Source organism: Chiloscyllium plagiosum, unplaced genomic scaffold (assembly GCF_037043375.1).
Source record: "Chiloscyllium plagiosum isolate Xiang-an unplaced genomic scaffold, Cpla_swu_hap1 HiC_scaffold_10, whole genome shotgun sequence".
Lineage (NCBI taxonomy): Eukaryota > Metazoa > Chordata > Chondrichthyes > Orectolobiformes > Hemiscylliidae > Chiloscyllium > Chiloscyllium plagiosum.
This window is the reverse complement of record NW_028270148.1, coordinates 79,682,623-79,699,551: the sequence shown is the minus strand read 5'-3', so window position 1 is coordinate 79,699,551 and position 16,929 is coordinate 79,682,623. Positions and strand designations below refer to the sequence as shown.

The following is a 16,929-nucleotide window of genomic DNA, read 5'->3' as shown; positions in this document are numbered from 1 at the left end:
GGAGTCCTTCAAGAATTCCTGAGGAAGGGCTCAGGGCCCAAAATGTTGATTCTCCTGCTCCTCAGATGCTGCTGATCTGTGCTTTTCCAGCAACACATTCTCAACTCTGATCTCCAGCATCTGCAGACCTCACTGCCTCATACTTGAAACCAGACCTTCTGGCCAAGAGACCAGGGAATGACTGACTACTGTAGCACATCAGCCATTCAAGGACTCCCCTTTTTTTTTAAAAAATGTATTTTCTGATCAACCTGCTTAGATATGTTATTGTATACCTCTGGAGCAGGTGGAATTTAAACCCGGGTCTCCTGGTCAGACAGAGGGAGACTACCATAAGAGACCTAGGAATCTGCTTGTTTTAATCAACCTGTTCAGACATGCTGTAATATACCTCGAGAGCAGGTGGGACTTGAACCTTGTACATTTTCTCAGCAACCTTTTTGAAGATGTTATTATATATCTCTGGAGTAGGTGGGACTTGAACCTGGACCTTTTGGCTTCTGGCAACCCTCCTGGTAGTGCCCCAGCAGTTCAAGTTTTTATTTACTAAAGATGATTTTTATAATGTTGGGATCATCCAAAACTGAGAACTTCATTAATTTCTCTAGTTTATCATTTTACACAATATTATTCCTATCCGTACATTCCCTATCTTTGGGATTTTCATTGACCAAACTACATTTCAGTTCATAAAAATTGGATCTGAACTGTGTGCTGAATCAGTTAAGCCATTCCAATGAGGCTTCTCGCTGTTCCACCCTACCTTGGGTATCAGCTTCACCCTTCTGTCCAGATCTGCAATTGAACTGATATTTTCCCGTAAGACTATTGGTGGAGAATTACATTTGATTCACCTTGCTTAAATTCCAAACCTGCAAATTTGAAAGTTCCAGAAGGTTGAAACCGATTTTGAATTTCTTCTTAAGTTTTTTTGTTTTTTTTTCTTTGATCTTGGGACCCCTATAATGAAAAGTGGGATAAAGGACTATGTGAAGCAGACAGGAAAGTGGAATTGAGATCAGGATAAGATCAGTGATGATCATGTTAAATGGCATAGTGGGCTCGGAGGGTTGCATTGCCTACTCTGACCCCTAATTCCTATTTCCTATGTCCAATAAAAGTTAACACAAAAATGCCTAGAAATTTCCATTATAATACCAATAGAACATTGATGCATCTGCTTCTAGTTGTGACTGGAACTGCCCTCACTGAAAACACCACACCCAAGAAGAGTAATTTAATCCATCAACATATTTATGAAATTTCCAGAGCTTCTCCTCTATTGATGTTTCATTTGGGGGTTGTAAGAATATTTCCCTCTCGAACAGGTTACCCTGAAGGAACAACGTTTTCATATCTATATAGTTACACTTCCAAGAAAAGGTTCTTAAAATGGTTGAAAAGATTTTCAAAGTTACCTTTCCTGCATTTTTTTGAGATGTTATAACATGGCTGTAAACCCTTCTAATTAAACAAAACAGATGGAAAAGCTCATCTCTCCTCGTAATCTATTAAGATATGAGTGATGGAGAACTACCCAAATTCCGCCATTTAAAGAAAAAAATAATTTTGTTCTTGAACTCTTAATAATGAACATTAAACAACTATTTATAACTCTAAGCCTCCTTACTCTTAAAGATTTGTTATTGACAATATACTGATCCAATAAAGCCCCTTTTAAATTTACAGCAATTCAATTTTCAAAACCAAACAGCGACTGTCGTCTCTGGTGTTGATCTTCCTCTGTTTGTACATCTCCCTGGGTAGTCTTCGGTCTTCTGCTGTTCAGTCTTCTTGCTAATATTCATTTCCTTCATCTTATTTTCTCTAGTCACTTCGATTTCTATGTTGATTGAGAAAGTTTTTTTGGGCACATTTTAAAAAATTCCTCCCCATCCAAGCCCTTAACACTATGGCAGTCTTAGTCTCTGTTTGGAAAGTTAGAAGTCCTACAGCACAGGACAGGCCCTTTGGTCCTCCAAGCCTGCTCTGACACACCCTATTATAACCCTATTATTCTGAATTTCCCACTGACTACTGTGTGCCCATAGTACAATCTGATCAAAGTGATCTAGCAATATTGGCCCTCCAGTTCAGGTACAACCTATTACTCTTGTCTAGGTCACTTCTGCCCCAGAAGAGATCCCAATGTTCCAGAAATCCCTGCATTAACTCTTCAGCCATGTATTCATTAGTCATATCCTCTTATCCCTATAGTTATGAAGTTGAAGGTGTGTATTGTAGTTTAAGAGATAGAGAGTGAGTCCTGTTCTGAACTGATTTACAAGCACCCGTATATATGATTAGATGGCAGTCCCAGAGTGTACTGAAAATTGAAAATATGTAACATTTCGCAGTGAAATGGATACCTGAGTATTGGTTGCTGTTTTGACAACAATTCAAATTTAACTGATCAGTTTACATATTGCCCCAGAATAGTAAAACTCAATCAAGTTTGAACTTATTGGTTTGATGTTAGCAAAACAATGAGATGATCCAATATTGGCAGGGATATAAAATGCGGACATTTTGAAAATTGGTCAGAGTGAGAAAGTGTGTAAGGTATGAACAGATAAGGAAAGAGTTAAGTTTTGGGTTGTGTGGGACAAAGGCTCAGCTAGCATGACGTGGATCAGATAAGAACTTGCAGTAAACAATGAGGTGCTGGAGGTCAGGGTAGTGGGTTGACTCGGTGAAAAAACATTCCTTATGTAAAGCCATTTAAAGGTAGGTGGGACTAGATTGGGTTGGGAAATCTGGTCGGCATGGACGGGTTGGACCGAAAGGTCTGTTTCCATGCTGTACATCTCTATGCAAAGTCAGTTAACCAGCTATAATGCCAGATGGCTTGATGCTTGCTGATTGTAATGGTAATGATTGCCTTATTTGGATGCTGCTCCCTGTAAGTGACTATGTAATTCATTAAGAATCTGTTCGAGAGATGATTGAGAACTCATGTCTCTGTGCGCATGGGTGATTGTTCTCTCTCACTCCAGGGTCCTGAATAAAGATGAAGGAGGTAAAGCCATACTGTGTCTGAGTGTTTGCTTTGACTGACATGGGGATAGGGAAACGGAACAGCAAGAGAGCAACTGCCATCAAGACAGAAACACCTGGTGAGCTAACGTCTTGCTGTCAAGAACTTAGGAAACACTCTCAATCAAAGGTACTTTTTCATATGAAACATACTCACAGTAAAAAAAAAAAGACAATCCAGGGAGATCCTCAGTCAGAAGAAGATTGGCACAGAAGACAACAGCAGCTGTGTGGTTTTGAAATTAAGTTGATGTAATTTTAATAAGTGTTTTATTGGAACAGCATATTGTTAGAGAGTTGGAGGCAGATAATCAGTTAAGAGAAAGGGGGTTAGAGTTGTGAATAGTTGTTTAATGTTCACTTTTAGAGTTTTTTAAAAATTATTTTCTGTAAATAGTGGAATTTGGGAGCTCTCTGTCACTCACACTTTAACAGATTACGAGGCGAGGTGGGCTTTTCTGGGTGCTTGGTTTAATTTAGAAAAGGGTTCACCTCTGGGTCGTAACACTACTCTCACTAGCACATGGCACCGGAAATAGTTCAGAAATTACTACCTTTTGAGGCCCTTGTGGGAAACAAACAAAGGGAGTTTGATAGTTGGAGATAATTTGGTGTTTATACTGAGGTACCAGGTAAAGGCCAACCAATTTCATCATATGGGTGAAACTGAACTGAAAAAGACTGTTCAGGATTGCTAGGATTTGTAAAGAATAAATGGATGATTCAGACATTACAAATGGACTATCTCACAGCTGAAAAAGTAACCTTGAAAATCTTACTGCTCTTTTGGCCACATTCATGGAAGTGTAGATCGAGCAGTATGAAAGCTACAATTTTGAAAGGAAATATATGTTAGAAAAACTTATGAAATCATTTTAAAAAAAAAAATCAGATGTACAAAACAATTATGGAAACTGAACAAAACTTAGGATCACAGATTAGCTACACCACATAAGGGTGGCATTTGCCAATAATTGCATGCCAGTTCATTGCAAGTACAATTGAGTCACACTCCCACATTCCTGTCCTGTTGTTCTGCAATGCACCTTTTTAGGTGCTTTTCACTTCAGCCCTGACGTAATTTCACTTATTGAATTCCAGATCTAACTGTAGCATACAATGAATGTTTCCAGAGCAGCGTATTCTTTTGGTGAGAGTTGCTTTGCTGAAAATATGTTATGCTCAATGAAAAGCAGATCCTCCAATCTTGTCTTAATATCATAAATGAAAATATACATGTTATTAATCAGACTACAATTAAACTTAAAATTGAGAGTAAGCCTTGTGAAATTTTCAAAATATACAGGTGCACATCCGACATGCTCGGGACCAGCTAGTTTTCAGAATTTTTCAAATTTCAGAAAAAGCAGCAGCTTAATGGTAACATTTTTTAAAGTCTTTCCAAAGAACAGACTTTGAGTAAAATGGCCCCTGCAACAAAATTGAGGCCTGTTAGTGCTGGGCCATGCCCCCACATGTCGCAACTGAGTGACACGCATCGAGTGGGTGTGGACTTGGGTTAACTGTTTGCATGCCAAACAACCTTGTTAATGAGAAAGAAAATTCACAAAAACCTTTGGACTTTGGAGCTTTTTGGATTTCGGATAAAGGGTTGTCTGCCTATATTAGCTATTAAGCAAAGTAGTTCTGGGAATAACTAAATCATCAATCTGATTGAGGAGGGTTATTCGGATCCCAGTTGATTATACTTTGTCATCACAGAAAAAGGACAGTGAAGCTCAGCCATTTAGTGGAACTGGCTCAGCATTCAGACATGACCAAATGTTAGTTTTGAAATAGCGTTAAGTACTAACTACCCAATGTCAAGAATGTTTGAATACATAATTTAAAGAAATTCTAGGAGAATTCTCATATCTACTCAGTGACAACAAACATAAGGGAATCAATTACCATCTCTGCCATTTCTCTATACCCCAAACTAAATTCTGACTCTGCCTGTAATAAGGCTGCATGTTCAGCTTAACGTATAGAAACTTCTACAGTCCATTGTTGTTGTTTGCTAAATAGCGTATTCATATCTAACCTTCCTTTGTCAGTTTTTTTGATTCCCCTTTGCTGTATGCTCTTTTAAGAAAAACCTGTCAGTCCTCAATTTTAGTACACTATTTGGACACTTTAAAAATCTTTTCTTTAATTTTGTCTAATTCTGAACTTCCTTTATGGGCAGCACGGTGGCATAGTGGTTAGCACAGCTGCCTCACAGCGCCAGAGACCTGGGTTCAATTCCTACCTCAGGCAACTGTGTGGAGTTTGCACATTCTCCCCCGTGTCTGCGTGGGTTTCCTCCGGGTGCTCCAGTTTCCTCCCACAGTCCAAAAATGTGCAGGTTAGGTGAATTGGCCATGCAAAACATTGCCCGTAGTGTGAGGTAAAAGGGTAAATGTAGGGGAATGGGTCTGGGTGGGTTGCTCTTTGGAGGGTCGGTGTGGACTTGTTGAGCTGAAGGGCCTGTTTCCACACTAAATAAGTAATCTAATCTAATCTTTGGCTACAGTCTAAGTTTTTGGACCTTGATGGAATGTATAGTTTCTGAAAGCTATGTTATAGTTGTTTTAAAGATTACCTCTGTAGGAATGCATCTTCCCATTCCACCTCAACCAGTTACATCAAACAAGATTCTATCATAATGTGGTCACTCATCCCTTAAAGTTATTTTGCAGCAAGATTATTAATTTAGCCCTTTTTATTACAAAGTACCAAATCTAAAAATAGCTTGTTCTCTAGTAAACTCCTTAATATATTGGTCTAGAAAACCATGCCCAACACACTATATAAAAAAACCCTCCTCCATAGCTTTAGCACTCAATTGTTTTACCCAGTTTATATGCAGATTATATCCATGATTACTACTTCCCTCAGCTCCTGATTAATACCATGCCACATGCATCATTACTATTTGGTTATGTTATAAACTCCAACCAATATCTGCTGCCCCTTGCTGTTTCTTAGTTCCAGGAGATCAGAATTGAAAATTGTGGCAGGAGAGTTGACGTTTTGGGCGTAAGCCTGTCATCAGGAATCATTTCCAGCGCCACACCTTTCAACTCTGTTTCTTTAATTCCAACTGAACACATTCCACTTGTTATTCGGATCTATGATCCTGCCTTTTTAATGTACTGATCTGATTGGTAGTCATTTGGCTGGAAGGCTGATTGCGATGTCAAGTGCCGCTGAAAGCGCAGGTTCGATTTCTGTTACTGGCTATTGGTGTCACTGTGAAGGTTCTGTGTTACAACCTTGCTCCTTGCCTGAGTCACTTTATTTTTCTTTAACCTACTTTTCTAATCAACCTGTTTAGAGATGTTATTACATACCACTGGAGCAGGTGGGACTTGAACCTGGTTCTCTCAGTCAAGGGTTGGGCACACTACCACTGAGCCACAGGAAAGCCCTGCCTGAGGCATGTAAACCCTCAGGTTAAACTCACCACCAGTTGTTTCTCTCTAATGAGAGGGCAGCCTTCTGGGACAATGTTGACTTTTCACTGACCTGATCCTTATGGACGCAGTTCCATCTACTTTAACCTTTGTCTTTCTTAAATTTTGAATATCCTTTAATAATCAGTTTCCAGTCATGGTCATTATGCAGCCTAAGTTTCTGTAATCATTAGATCATATCCATTTACCTCTATTTGTGTCTTGTAGATGCTCTGTTTTATTGAGAATGATGCATATATTTAGATAAGCTGCCTTGACTGTTGGTATTTCTGATAGAAGCTTATTTATATCACATTGTGACCAATTTTATACAACAGGTTTATGCAATTTTTAACTTTATTGGGAGTTTGCAAACTAATTATAGAGTTTTGGGGAAAATAACGCCTTAAGTTATTTCTTATTTAAGACTGTAACATTTTCCATTTAACAGTTCCAGGTCTTTGAATTTGGAATTGGCCATCAAGTGCATGTTTAAGGAGGATGAACACAGAGGAACTGGAGTTACTGGGCGATTCCAAATACAGAAATTATGTAGCTGCGGTGGATAAAGCACTAAAAAGCTTCGAGTATTCCAGTGAATGGGCAGATCTAATATCAGCGCTGGGTAAACTTAACAAGGTAATTTCAATAATGGGACTTTTAAAAAATCCATTTAAATAAACTGTAAAGATGAAGATATTTACAGCATTTTTAAATTTCTTATAGCACCTTTAATAATACAATTTTCTAAAAGGCTGCTGCATTTTCAAAGATATTGACTTTTGAATTTCAAAACTGGAGCTGTGAAAGTGAAAACCTTCTTCCATAAACACTCTATTCAAACTAATAATGTTGCAATTATAGTGATATCTATATTTACACTAACCTGTAAGTGGTCTGACAAGTAATATGCTACTTAGGAAAAAAATTACTTTTTTAATAGTCATAGAGATGTACAGCATGAAACATACCCTTTCGTCCAACTTGTGCATCCTGACCAGATATCCTAACCTAAGCTAGTCCCATTTGCTCACACTTGGCCTATATCCCTCTAAACCCTTCCTATTCATATACCCATCTTTTAAATGCTGTATTCATATACCCAGCCTTTTAAATGCTGTATTTGTACCAGCCTCCACCACTTCCTCTGGCAGCTCATTCCATACACACACCACCCTCTGTGTGAAAAAGGTTGGCCCTTAGGTCCATTTTATATCTTACCCTCTCACCCTGAACTGGTTTATCCCCAGAACTGCCCTAATTCTGGACGTTTCCCCTTCCCCTCTTCCATCAACCCCCACAAAAAAAAGGTAAAGACCTTATCTATTTATCCTATCCATGCACCACCTCATTTTATCTAACCCAGACAATTACTATCCCATCAGTCTCTTATCAAGTATCAGAAAAGCATTGGAAGGGATCATTAACAGTGCTATTATTACAATGCTGAGGTTGAACTCCTCTGCTAATTAAAACAAAACAGTTAGTAAAGCTCATCCCGCCTCGTAATTTGCTAAATGTGTGAGTGAGAGAAAACCCCCGATTTCCACTATTTAAAGAAAAAAATTCATTTTCTGAACTCTAACAGTGAACACTAAACAGAAACTATTAACAAATCCAAGTCTACTTTTTATTAACTAATCACTATCTGACCCCAACTCTATAATATGCTGCTCCAATAACAATTATTAAACATTATATCAGCTTAATCTGAGTCCATACAGTCTGTTATGCTGTCTTCCTTCTGGTCTTCAGAATCTGTTGCTTCTTTCCGTCCCTCCGATTCTGCTGTCTTCTCCCAGGGTTGTCGTCTTACTTTTTACTACTTTTACTAGAAAAGGTACCATTGATAGATGATGCCATCTGAGAGATTTCTTTGTGAGAGCCCCTTTCAGATGATATGTGCTCTCTGGTTCGATAGGCAGTTGACTCATTATGTACTGATGATTTTTTAAGGAGCAAAGCTGTTCCATAAAGAGTGACCCTTGGCATTCTGTATTTATTGATCTCGGTAGAAACTTTAATACAACGATGCTTATTGTTCATCATGTTGTCTAATATTAATATCTGAACATTTTTAAAGCAAAAACTAAAAAAAAAGTCATTTTTATTGCATGGTACAAACTCTGGGGGTAGTTTGCACTGTTTAATTGGAAAGGGGACAGCAACTCTTCAGCCTACCACTTCCTGTCTTACATAGCTGATCTTCATTGACTGTACTCCAACTCACTAAGTAAAATTACAAGAGATTTTCTTTCCCTTTTCTTACAAGTTTGAAGTTCATTCCCAAGTACGCAGGTTGCTAAAAAATGTGCTTTAAACTTTTCAAAACTATTTCAGAACAATGATATAATAGCTGTTTTTATTGCTCATTTAGGGTAGAGGCAGTAAGTATGAGTGAATAGGAAAGCTTCTTTTGTGTACGTTTATACAAAAGTTACATTTAAAGTATTTTTTGGGATGGCACGGTGGCTCAGTAGTTAGCACTGCTGCCTCACAGTGCCAGGAACCTTGGTTTGATTCCAGCCTCTGGCGATTGTTTGTCTCTGTGAAGTTTGCACATTCTCCCTGTGTCTGCGTGGGTTTCCTCCAGGTGCTCCGGTTTCCTCCCACAGTCCAAAAAAGATGTGCAAGTCAGGTGAATTGGCCATGCTAAATAGTGTTAGATGCATTAGTTGGGGTAAATGTGGGGAGGTGGTTACTCTTCAGAGGGTCAGTGTGGACTTGTTGGGCCGAAGGTCCTGTTTCCACACTATAGGGAATCTAATCTAATCGTTCTACGATTCTGACATTGCATGCTAGGCCTAGGCCAAGTCTTAGGGTTGCTGTGAATATTATGCATAGCCAGACCTATTGGTATTCCTGATAGAAGTTAATTAATATTACATTGTGGACAATTATGTACTATAGACTTATGCAGTTTCTAACTTGCATGATAATTCCTGAGTTTCAAAACCAGGTTTGATCAAATAAAGAACAGTTTGTTTCCCACACTGGCTAATGTCCAGTTCCCTGCCTTGTTTCTTTGATCTGATTTTGATGCTGCACATTGCATACAATTAAATGATTTTACTGGGAACAGCTTTTAGTTTAATTCTGTTTTTGGCATTTTGAACCTACTTATTTTGTTTTGAATATGGCTGTTGAAATTGAAGAGAAAGGATTAGCACTAGCTGTTTTCATGCATTTAAACAAAAAGTTGGATTCCTGGAAAGGATTCCAGGACACTAAAGTATTTTGTTTGCTAAGAATAATAAAAGATTATAGCATACTTGAATTAAACTTTTTTTTATGCTAGTGCCTAAAAATAGGTGGAAAGGCAGGTGGTGAGGATCACAAAGAGTCTTCAGATATAGACAGGTTAAACAAGTGAGTAAGATCATGGCAGATGGAATATAAAGTTGAAAAATATGAATTTGTGCACATTTAGTAGGAGGAATAGAGGAGCTGAATATTATTTAAATGGAGAAATATTACAGAAAGATTCAAAATAGAGGAACTTTGGAGTCCTTGTTCATAAATCATCAAAACGCTAGCATCCAAGTTCAGCAAGTAATAGAGAAAGCAAATGGAATGTTGACTTTTATTTCAAAGTGATGGTGTATATAAGTAGAGGTTAGAGCTCCTCATCTAAGGAAAGATATGCTGGTTTTGGAGGCATTCCAGACAGCTTTCAGTGGGCTGATCCCAGTTACAAATGGACTGTCTTACAAGGAGATGTTAAGTAGGCTGGGCCTATATTCATTGATATTTAGAAGAATGAACCTTATTGAAACACATGCAATTCTCCAGGGTCTTGTCAAGTTAAAGATTATTTCCCCTTATGGGGAGAATCTAGGAACAGCATAATCTTAAAATAAGGGGTCACACATTTAGCACAGAGACATCCAATAACAGAGTCACGGAGTTGTACAGCACAGAAACATAACAGTCGGGCTATGTCGTTCGCGCCGACCAGATATTTGACAACATTTGACCCATAAATGCTTTCTATTCATGTACCCACTCAGGTATTTTTAAATGTTGTAATTGTACCTGCCTGAGGCACTACCTCTGGCAGCTTGTTCCATACAGACACCATTCTCTGCATGAAGCAGTTGCCCCTCGGGTCCCTTTTACATCTTTCTTCTCTCACCTTAAACCTATTCTGGCCACTATCCTGGGAAAAATACTTGGGCTCTTTATCCTGTCATGATTTGGTAAACATCAATAAGATCAGCGTCCAACCCTCCAGGTTTAAAAAAAAAGTCCCAGCCTATACAGTCTCCCTATCTTGAAACCATCCAATCTCAGCAACATCCTTGTAAATCTTTCAGAACCTTTTCAAGTTTAACAACATAATGGGGAAATAAATTTAAATGAGTAAGAGGGGTGTGGGGAATGTTGGGGGATCCAACGCGGTAATGCGAAAGAGGAGGCTGAAGCTGGTACAATAGATAAGGGGAGCAATTCTAATAGTCAAGGCGGACAAGAGCTTGGCAGAGAATGAGGTAAGACTGTTAAGCTGCACTTACTTCAGTGTAGAAGGCCTGAAAAGTAAGGCAGATGAACTTGGGGCATGGCTGAGAACTTGAGACAGGAATATCTTAGCTATCTTGGCTCAGGGATGGATAGGACTGGCAGCTTGATGTTCCAGAGTGTAGATGCTATAGGAAGGATAGAAAGGGAGGCAGGAGAGGAGGGGAAGTGGTGTTTTTGATTAGGGAGAACCTTATGGCTGTATTTAGATATTCCTAGGAGATCATTAAGTGAAGTTATATGGATGGAACTGAAAAATAAGAAAGGGATGATCACCTCGTTGGGATTATATTCTACACATCCCAATAATCAGTGGGAAATTGATAAGCAAATATGTAAGGAGATATCAGATATCTGTAAGAAAAATAGGGTTGAAATGATAGGGGATTTTAACTTAGATTGGGACTGGAAACTTATTAAGGTCTTGGATATGGAGAAATTTAAGTGTATACAAAAAGATGTTCTTATTCAATACGTGGATGTACCTACTAGAGAAGGAGCAATACTTGACCTTGGGAAAAGAGGCAGGGCAAATGACTGATGTCATGGGGGAGCACTTTGGGGAAGTGATCATTATTCGATTAGTCTTAAAATAATTAATGAAAAGGATAGTCTTGATCTAAAAGTTAAAGTTCTAAGTTGGAGTAAGGTTACTTTTGAAGGTATTAGACAGGAATTTTCAAACGTTGACTGGCGAAGGCTATTCCCAGGAACAGGCATGGTTAGGAATTGGGAGGGCTTTAAGAAAGAGATAACAAGAGTTCAGAGACAATATGTTCCTGTTAGTGTGAAAGATGAAGCTAGTAGGTTAAGGGAGTGCTGGGTAACCAGAAAAATTGAGGCTCTGGTCAAGGAAAAGGAGGCATACATCAGGTATAGATGGCTGGGTTTGCATGAATCCCCTGAATATAAGGGATTCAGAAGAAAATCAGGAGGGCAAAGAAAAGAGGATGAGATAGCTTTGGAAAATAGAGTTAAGAAGAATCCAGTGATTCAACAAATACATTAAGGGCAAAAGTGTAACCCTGAAGAGAAGAGGATCTGTTAAAAATCAACATGGAAACACAAGAGGTGGATGTGATACTAAACAAATATTTTGCATCAGTATTTACTATGGAGAAGGATATGGAAACGAGGGAATTTGGGGAAATAAATTTGGCTTGAAAAGAGTTCATATTACAGAAGAGGAGTTACCAAAGTTCTTGAAACACATTAAAGGTGGATAAGTTCTTGGGACCTGATCAGGTGTTTCCCAGGACTTTGTGGAAAGCTAGGGGAGAGATTGCTGGGCCCCTTGCTGAAATATTTGTATCATCGATTGATGAGGTGCTGGAAGATGGAGGTTGGCTAATGTAGTGCCATTATTTAAAAAGTCTGTAAGGAAAAGACAGAATAATAGACTGATGTCGCAAGAGTTTGATGTCACTGGTGGATAGGTTGTTGGACAAGATTTGAATGCATTTGGAAAGGCAAGAACTGATTAGGGATAGTCAGTGTGGCTATGTGTGTGGGGAAATCATGTCTGTCTAACTTGATTAAAGTTTTTGAAGAGGTGACAAAGAAGACTGTTGAAGATGGAGTGTTAGACATTGTCTACAAAGACTATAATAAAGTGTTCAACAAGGTTTATTTATTTGGTCAATTTGTGGGATATAGGCGTTGCTGGCTGGCCAGCCTTTATTTCCCATCCCTAGTTGGCCTTGAGAAGGTGGTGGTGAGCTGCCTTCTTGAACTGTTGCAGTATGGGTTGACTCACAATTCTGTTAAGAGAGAATTCTAGAATTTTGAAGGAATGGCTGTATGTTCCCAAATCAGGATGAGTGGCTTGCAGAGGAATATATTTGCTGCCCTTGTCCTCCTAGATTGAAGTAATCGTGGGTTTGAAAGTGTTATCTGAGAACGTTTTGGTGAATTTTTGCAATGTACCTTGTATATAGTGCACACTACTGCTACTGAGTTTTGGTGGTGAAGGGAGTGGATGTTCGTGGGCGTAGTGCCAATCAAGTTTGTCCTGAATGGTGTCAAGCTTTTTTTTGCGTTGTTTGAGCTATACTCATCCAGGCAAGTGGCAAGTATTCCATCACACTCCTGATTTGTGCCTTGTAGTTTGAGGACAGGCTTTCAGGAGTGAGTAGATCATTTACTCGCTGCAGTATTCCTAGCCTCTGACCTGCTGTTGTAGTCACTGCACTTGTGTAATGAGCACAGTTGAGTTGAGTTTCTGATCAATGACAACGCACAAGATGTTGATAATGTGGGATTCAGTGATGGTCAAGGTGCAAATGTTACTTGCTACTTGTTAGCCCTGGCCTGGATATTGACTTGATCTTGTTGTATTTGGACACGGATTGCTTCTGTGTCTGAGGAGTTGCAAATGATGCTGAATGTTGTGCAATCATCAGCAAACCTACCCACTTCTGACCTTATGATGAGGGGAAGGTCATTGATGAAGCAGCTAAAGATGGTTGGGCCTAGGACATATAGTAGACTGGTTAATAAGATTAGATTGCATGGGACCTAGGGGATCAGTGCTGGATCCACTGCTTTCTGTTACTTTTATTAATGTATTGGATGTGAATACAGAAGGTATGGTTTGTAAGTTTGTAGGTGACCCCAAAATCAATGGTATAGTGGACAGTGAGAAGATTCCTGATGAAGGGTTTATGCCCGAAATATCGATTCTCCTGCTCCTCAGATGCTGCCTGACCTGCTGTGCTTTTCCAGCACTACACAGTTTTCGAGTGAGAAGATTATTTCAGAATACAACGAGACTTTGATCAGTTGGGCCAATGGCCTGAGGAATGGCAAATAGAGTTAGATAAATGTGAGATGCTGAATTTTGGTAAGGTTATCCAGGCCTGGACCAGCATTTGCCAGCATTCTTTCTACCTTCTAGAAGAAGAATGTTGTTAATCTTGAAAGGGTGCAGAAAGGATTTACAAGGATGCTGCAGGGACTAGAGGGTTTGAGCGAGAGGGAGATATTGAATAAGCTGGTGTTATTTCCCTGGAGCCTGAGTCGTGAATAGGCTGAATAACCAAGGTCTTTTTCCTCAGCCGGAGAGTCCAGAACTGGAGGCCATAGGTTTAAAGTGAGAGGAGAATGATTGACTTTAAAAAGACCTGGGTGGTAACTTTTTCACACAGAGGACTGTGTGTCTATGGAATGAGCTGCCAGAGGAAGTATGATGATGTGTTCTGAGATAACCTTCACTGTCAACTACACCCACAATTTTGGTGTCGTCTGCAAACTTATTCACCATATCTCCTATGTTCACATCCATATCATTTATATAAATGATGAAAAGCATTGGACCCGTGCCGATTCTTGTGGCACACCACCGATCACAGGTCTCCGGTCTGAAAAATAACCATCTACCACCACTCTGTCGTCTTCCTTCAAGTCAATTTCATATCTAATTGGCCAGCTCCCTTAGATTTCCTGTGATTGAAACTTACTAACCAGTCTACCATGGGGGACCTTGATGAACACCTTACTAAAATACGTGTAGACAATGTCTATCACTCTGCTTTCATCAGTCATCTTTGTCACACCTGTCATTTCTCAGCCCAGCTCTGCATACTGTCAGTCTTGTAGCCTGCAGCAGCCCTTGACACTGTCTACAACACCATTGACCTGTGTGTCATTGCAAACTTACTAACCCACCCTTCCACTTCTTCATCCAAGTCACTTTTATAAAAGCTACAAAGAGCAGAGGCCCAAGAACAGATCCCTGTGGGACCCCACTGGTCACCGACCTTCAAGCAAAATACCTTACATCCACTACCATTTGCTGTCGTCTTTTGGCCAGTCAATTCTGTATCCAGACAGCAAGTTTCCCTATAACCCATACCTCCTAACTTACTGAATGAGCCTACCACGGGAAACCTTATCAAATACGCTACTGAAATCCAAGTACACCACATCTACTGCTTGACATTCGTCAACTTCTCTCGTCACATCCTCAACCCAATAAGGTTTGTGAGGCATCTTTAATCAAACCATTTTTCCAAATAATCATAAATCCTATCTCTCAGAATCCTTTCCAGTACCCTGCTTACCACAGATGTAAAACTGACTGGTCTGTAATTCCCAGGGATTTTCCTATTCCTTTTCTTGAACAGAGGAACAACATTCGCCTCCCTGCAATCATCCGGTGCTACTCCCGTCGAGAGTGAGGATCCAAAGATCATTGCCAGAGGCTCAGCAATCTCATTCCTTACTTTCCATAGTAACCTTGGATATATCTGGTATGGCCCTGAGGACTTGCCTATCTTGATGTTTCCCAGAATTTCTGACACATCTTCTTTCTTAATATCAGTTTGTTCAAGCCTATTAACCTGCTCCACCGTGTTCTCACTATCAACAAGATTCCCCTCTCTAGTGAATACTGAAACAAAAAACTCATTTAGGGCCTCCCCTACTACTTCAGACTTCAGGTACCAGTTCCCTTCACTATCCCTGAACTGCCCCACACATTCTCTGATCATTCCCTTATTCCTCACCTAAATGTAGAACGCCTTTGGGTTTTCCCTATCCTTCCTGCCAAGGCTTTCTCGTGCCCCCTCAGTTCATTTTTGAGTTCTTTCCTAGCTACGTTGTAATCCTGTAAAGCTATGCCACATCCTTGCTTCCTTCTTCCTCTTGACGAGAAGCTCCTCTCCTCTTATCATCCAAGGCTCCTTCACCTTACGATTCCTTGCCTGTCTCAAAGTTAAAAATCACACAACACCAGGTTATAGTCCAACAGGTTTAATTGGAAGCACACTAGCTTTCGGAGCGATGCTCCTTCATCAGGTGATAGTCATTAGGTGATTATCACCTGATGAAGGAGCGTCGCTCCGAAAGCTAGTGTGCTTCCAATTAAACCTGTTGGACTATAACCTGGTGTTGTGATTTTTAACTTTGTACACCCCAGTCCAACACCAGCATCTCCAAATCTTGCCTGTCTCAGTGTGACAAACTTATCCAACACTTGCAACAAGTGCTCCTTAAACAGCCTCCATATTTCTATTGTGCATTTCCTGTAGAACAATTGTTCCCAATTTATATTCACAGCTCCTGTCTTAATAGCAGTATAATTTCCCCTCTTCCAATTACAGAGGAACCTCGATTATCTGAATGAGATGGGCGGGCACTATTTTTCATTCAGATAATTGAATGTTCGGTTTAGTGATTTCCTCTGGGGGGCTTGGAGTTTTCTGTGAAGTCTACTCCCCGTTCAGGAGACTAGGCAGCAGCACACTACGCGAACCCCCGCCCCCACCTGCTCATCCCACTTTTTAGCTTCCAACCCAACTCTCTGAAATCACTTTTTAGATCCTTTTCCTGGCTATGTCATTGGTGTCAATGTGCACTCCGACTTCTGGCTTCTCACCCTCCTCCTTCAGGATCTTGTAGACTCTGAGATATCCCGGACTCTAGCACCTGGGAGGCAACATAGCTTCTGTGACCACAGAACCTCCTGTCCGTTCCTGTAAGTATTGACCCTCCTACCACTAGGGCCTTTCTATTCTCCCCCCCCCCCTTCCCTTCTGAGCCACAGAGACCTGGCCAGTATGGCTTTCTCCTGGTAGGTAGGCCCCCTCAATGCAAACAGTATACTTATTGTTGAAGAGAACAGCCACAGGGATCCCTGCATTATCTGCCTATTCCCTTTCTGTCCCCTGACTGTAACCCATCTACTTTTTTCCTGGACCTGAGGTGAGACTACCTCCTTGTAACTCTTCTCTATTACCCCCTCTGCCTTGCTAATGATCCAAAGTTTATCCAGCTCCAGCTCCCTACCGTGGTTTCTGAGGACCTAGAGTTGGGTACACTTCCTGCAGATGAAGTCAGTGGGGACACTTATTGTGACCCTTACCTCCCAATCCTACAGGAGGAGCATGCAACTGGACTAGCATCCATTCCCACTGTTCTGAATTCCCAAAGAGATTAC

General features: G+C 40.1%; 1 protein-coding gene across 13 annotated transcripts in view; it reads left to right on the top strand.

Annotated features, from left to right (window-relative positions):
- The window catches only part of dop1a (DOP1 leucine zipper like protein A), a 355,628-nt gene that overhangs the window by 20,697 nt on the left and 318,002 nt on the right, over positions 1 to 16,929 (top strand). For 10 of the 13 annotated variants that reach the window (XR_015758480.1, XM_087991490.1, XM_087991491.1 and 7 more), the window contains one exon: positions 6,925 to 7,112. Coding sequence is in view for 12 of the 13 variants with exons in the window: in XM_087991490.1 (XP_087847616.1) it covers positions 6,975 to 7,112 (138 nt within the window). In the remaining variant the exon portion in view is untranslated. Of the gene's footprint in view, positions 1 to 2,996; positions 3,167 to 6,924; positions 7,113 to 16,929 lie in introns of all 13 variants that reach the window. The other 3 variants (XM_043696193.2, XM_087991489.1, XM_043696196.2) reach the window with 2 other exon arrangements.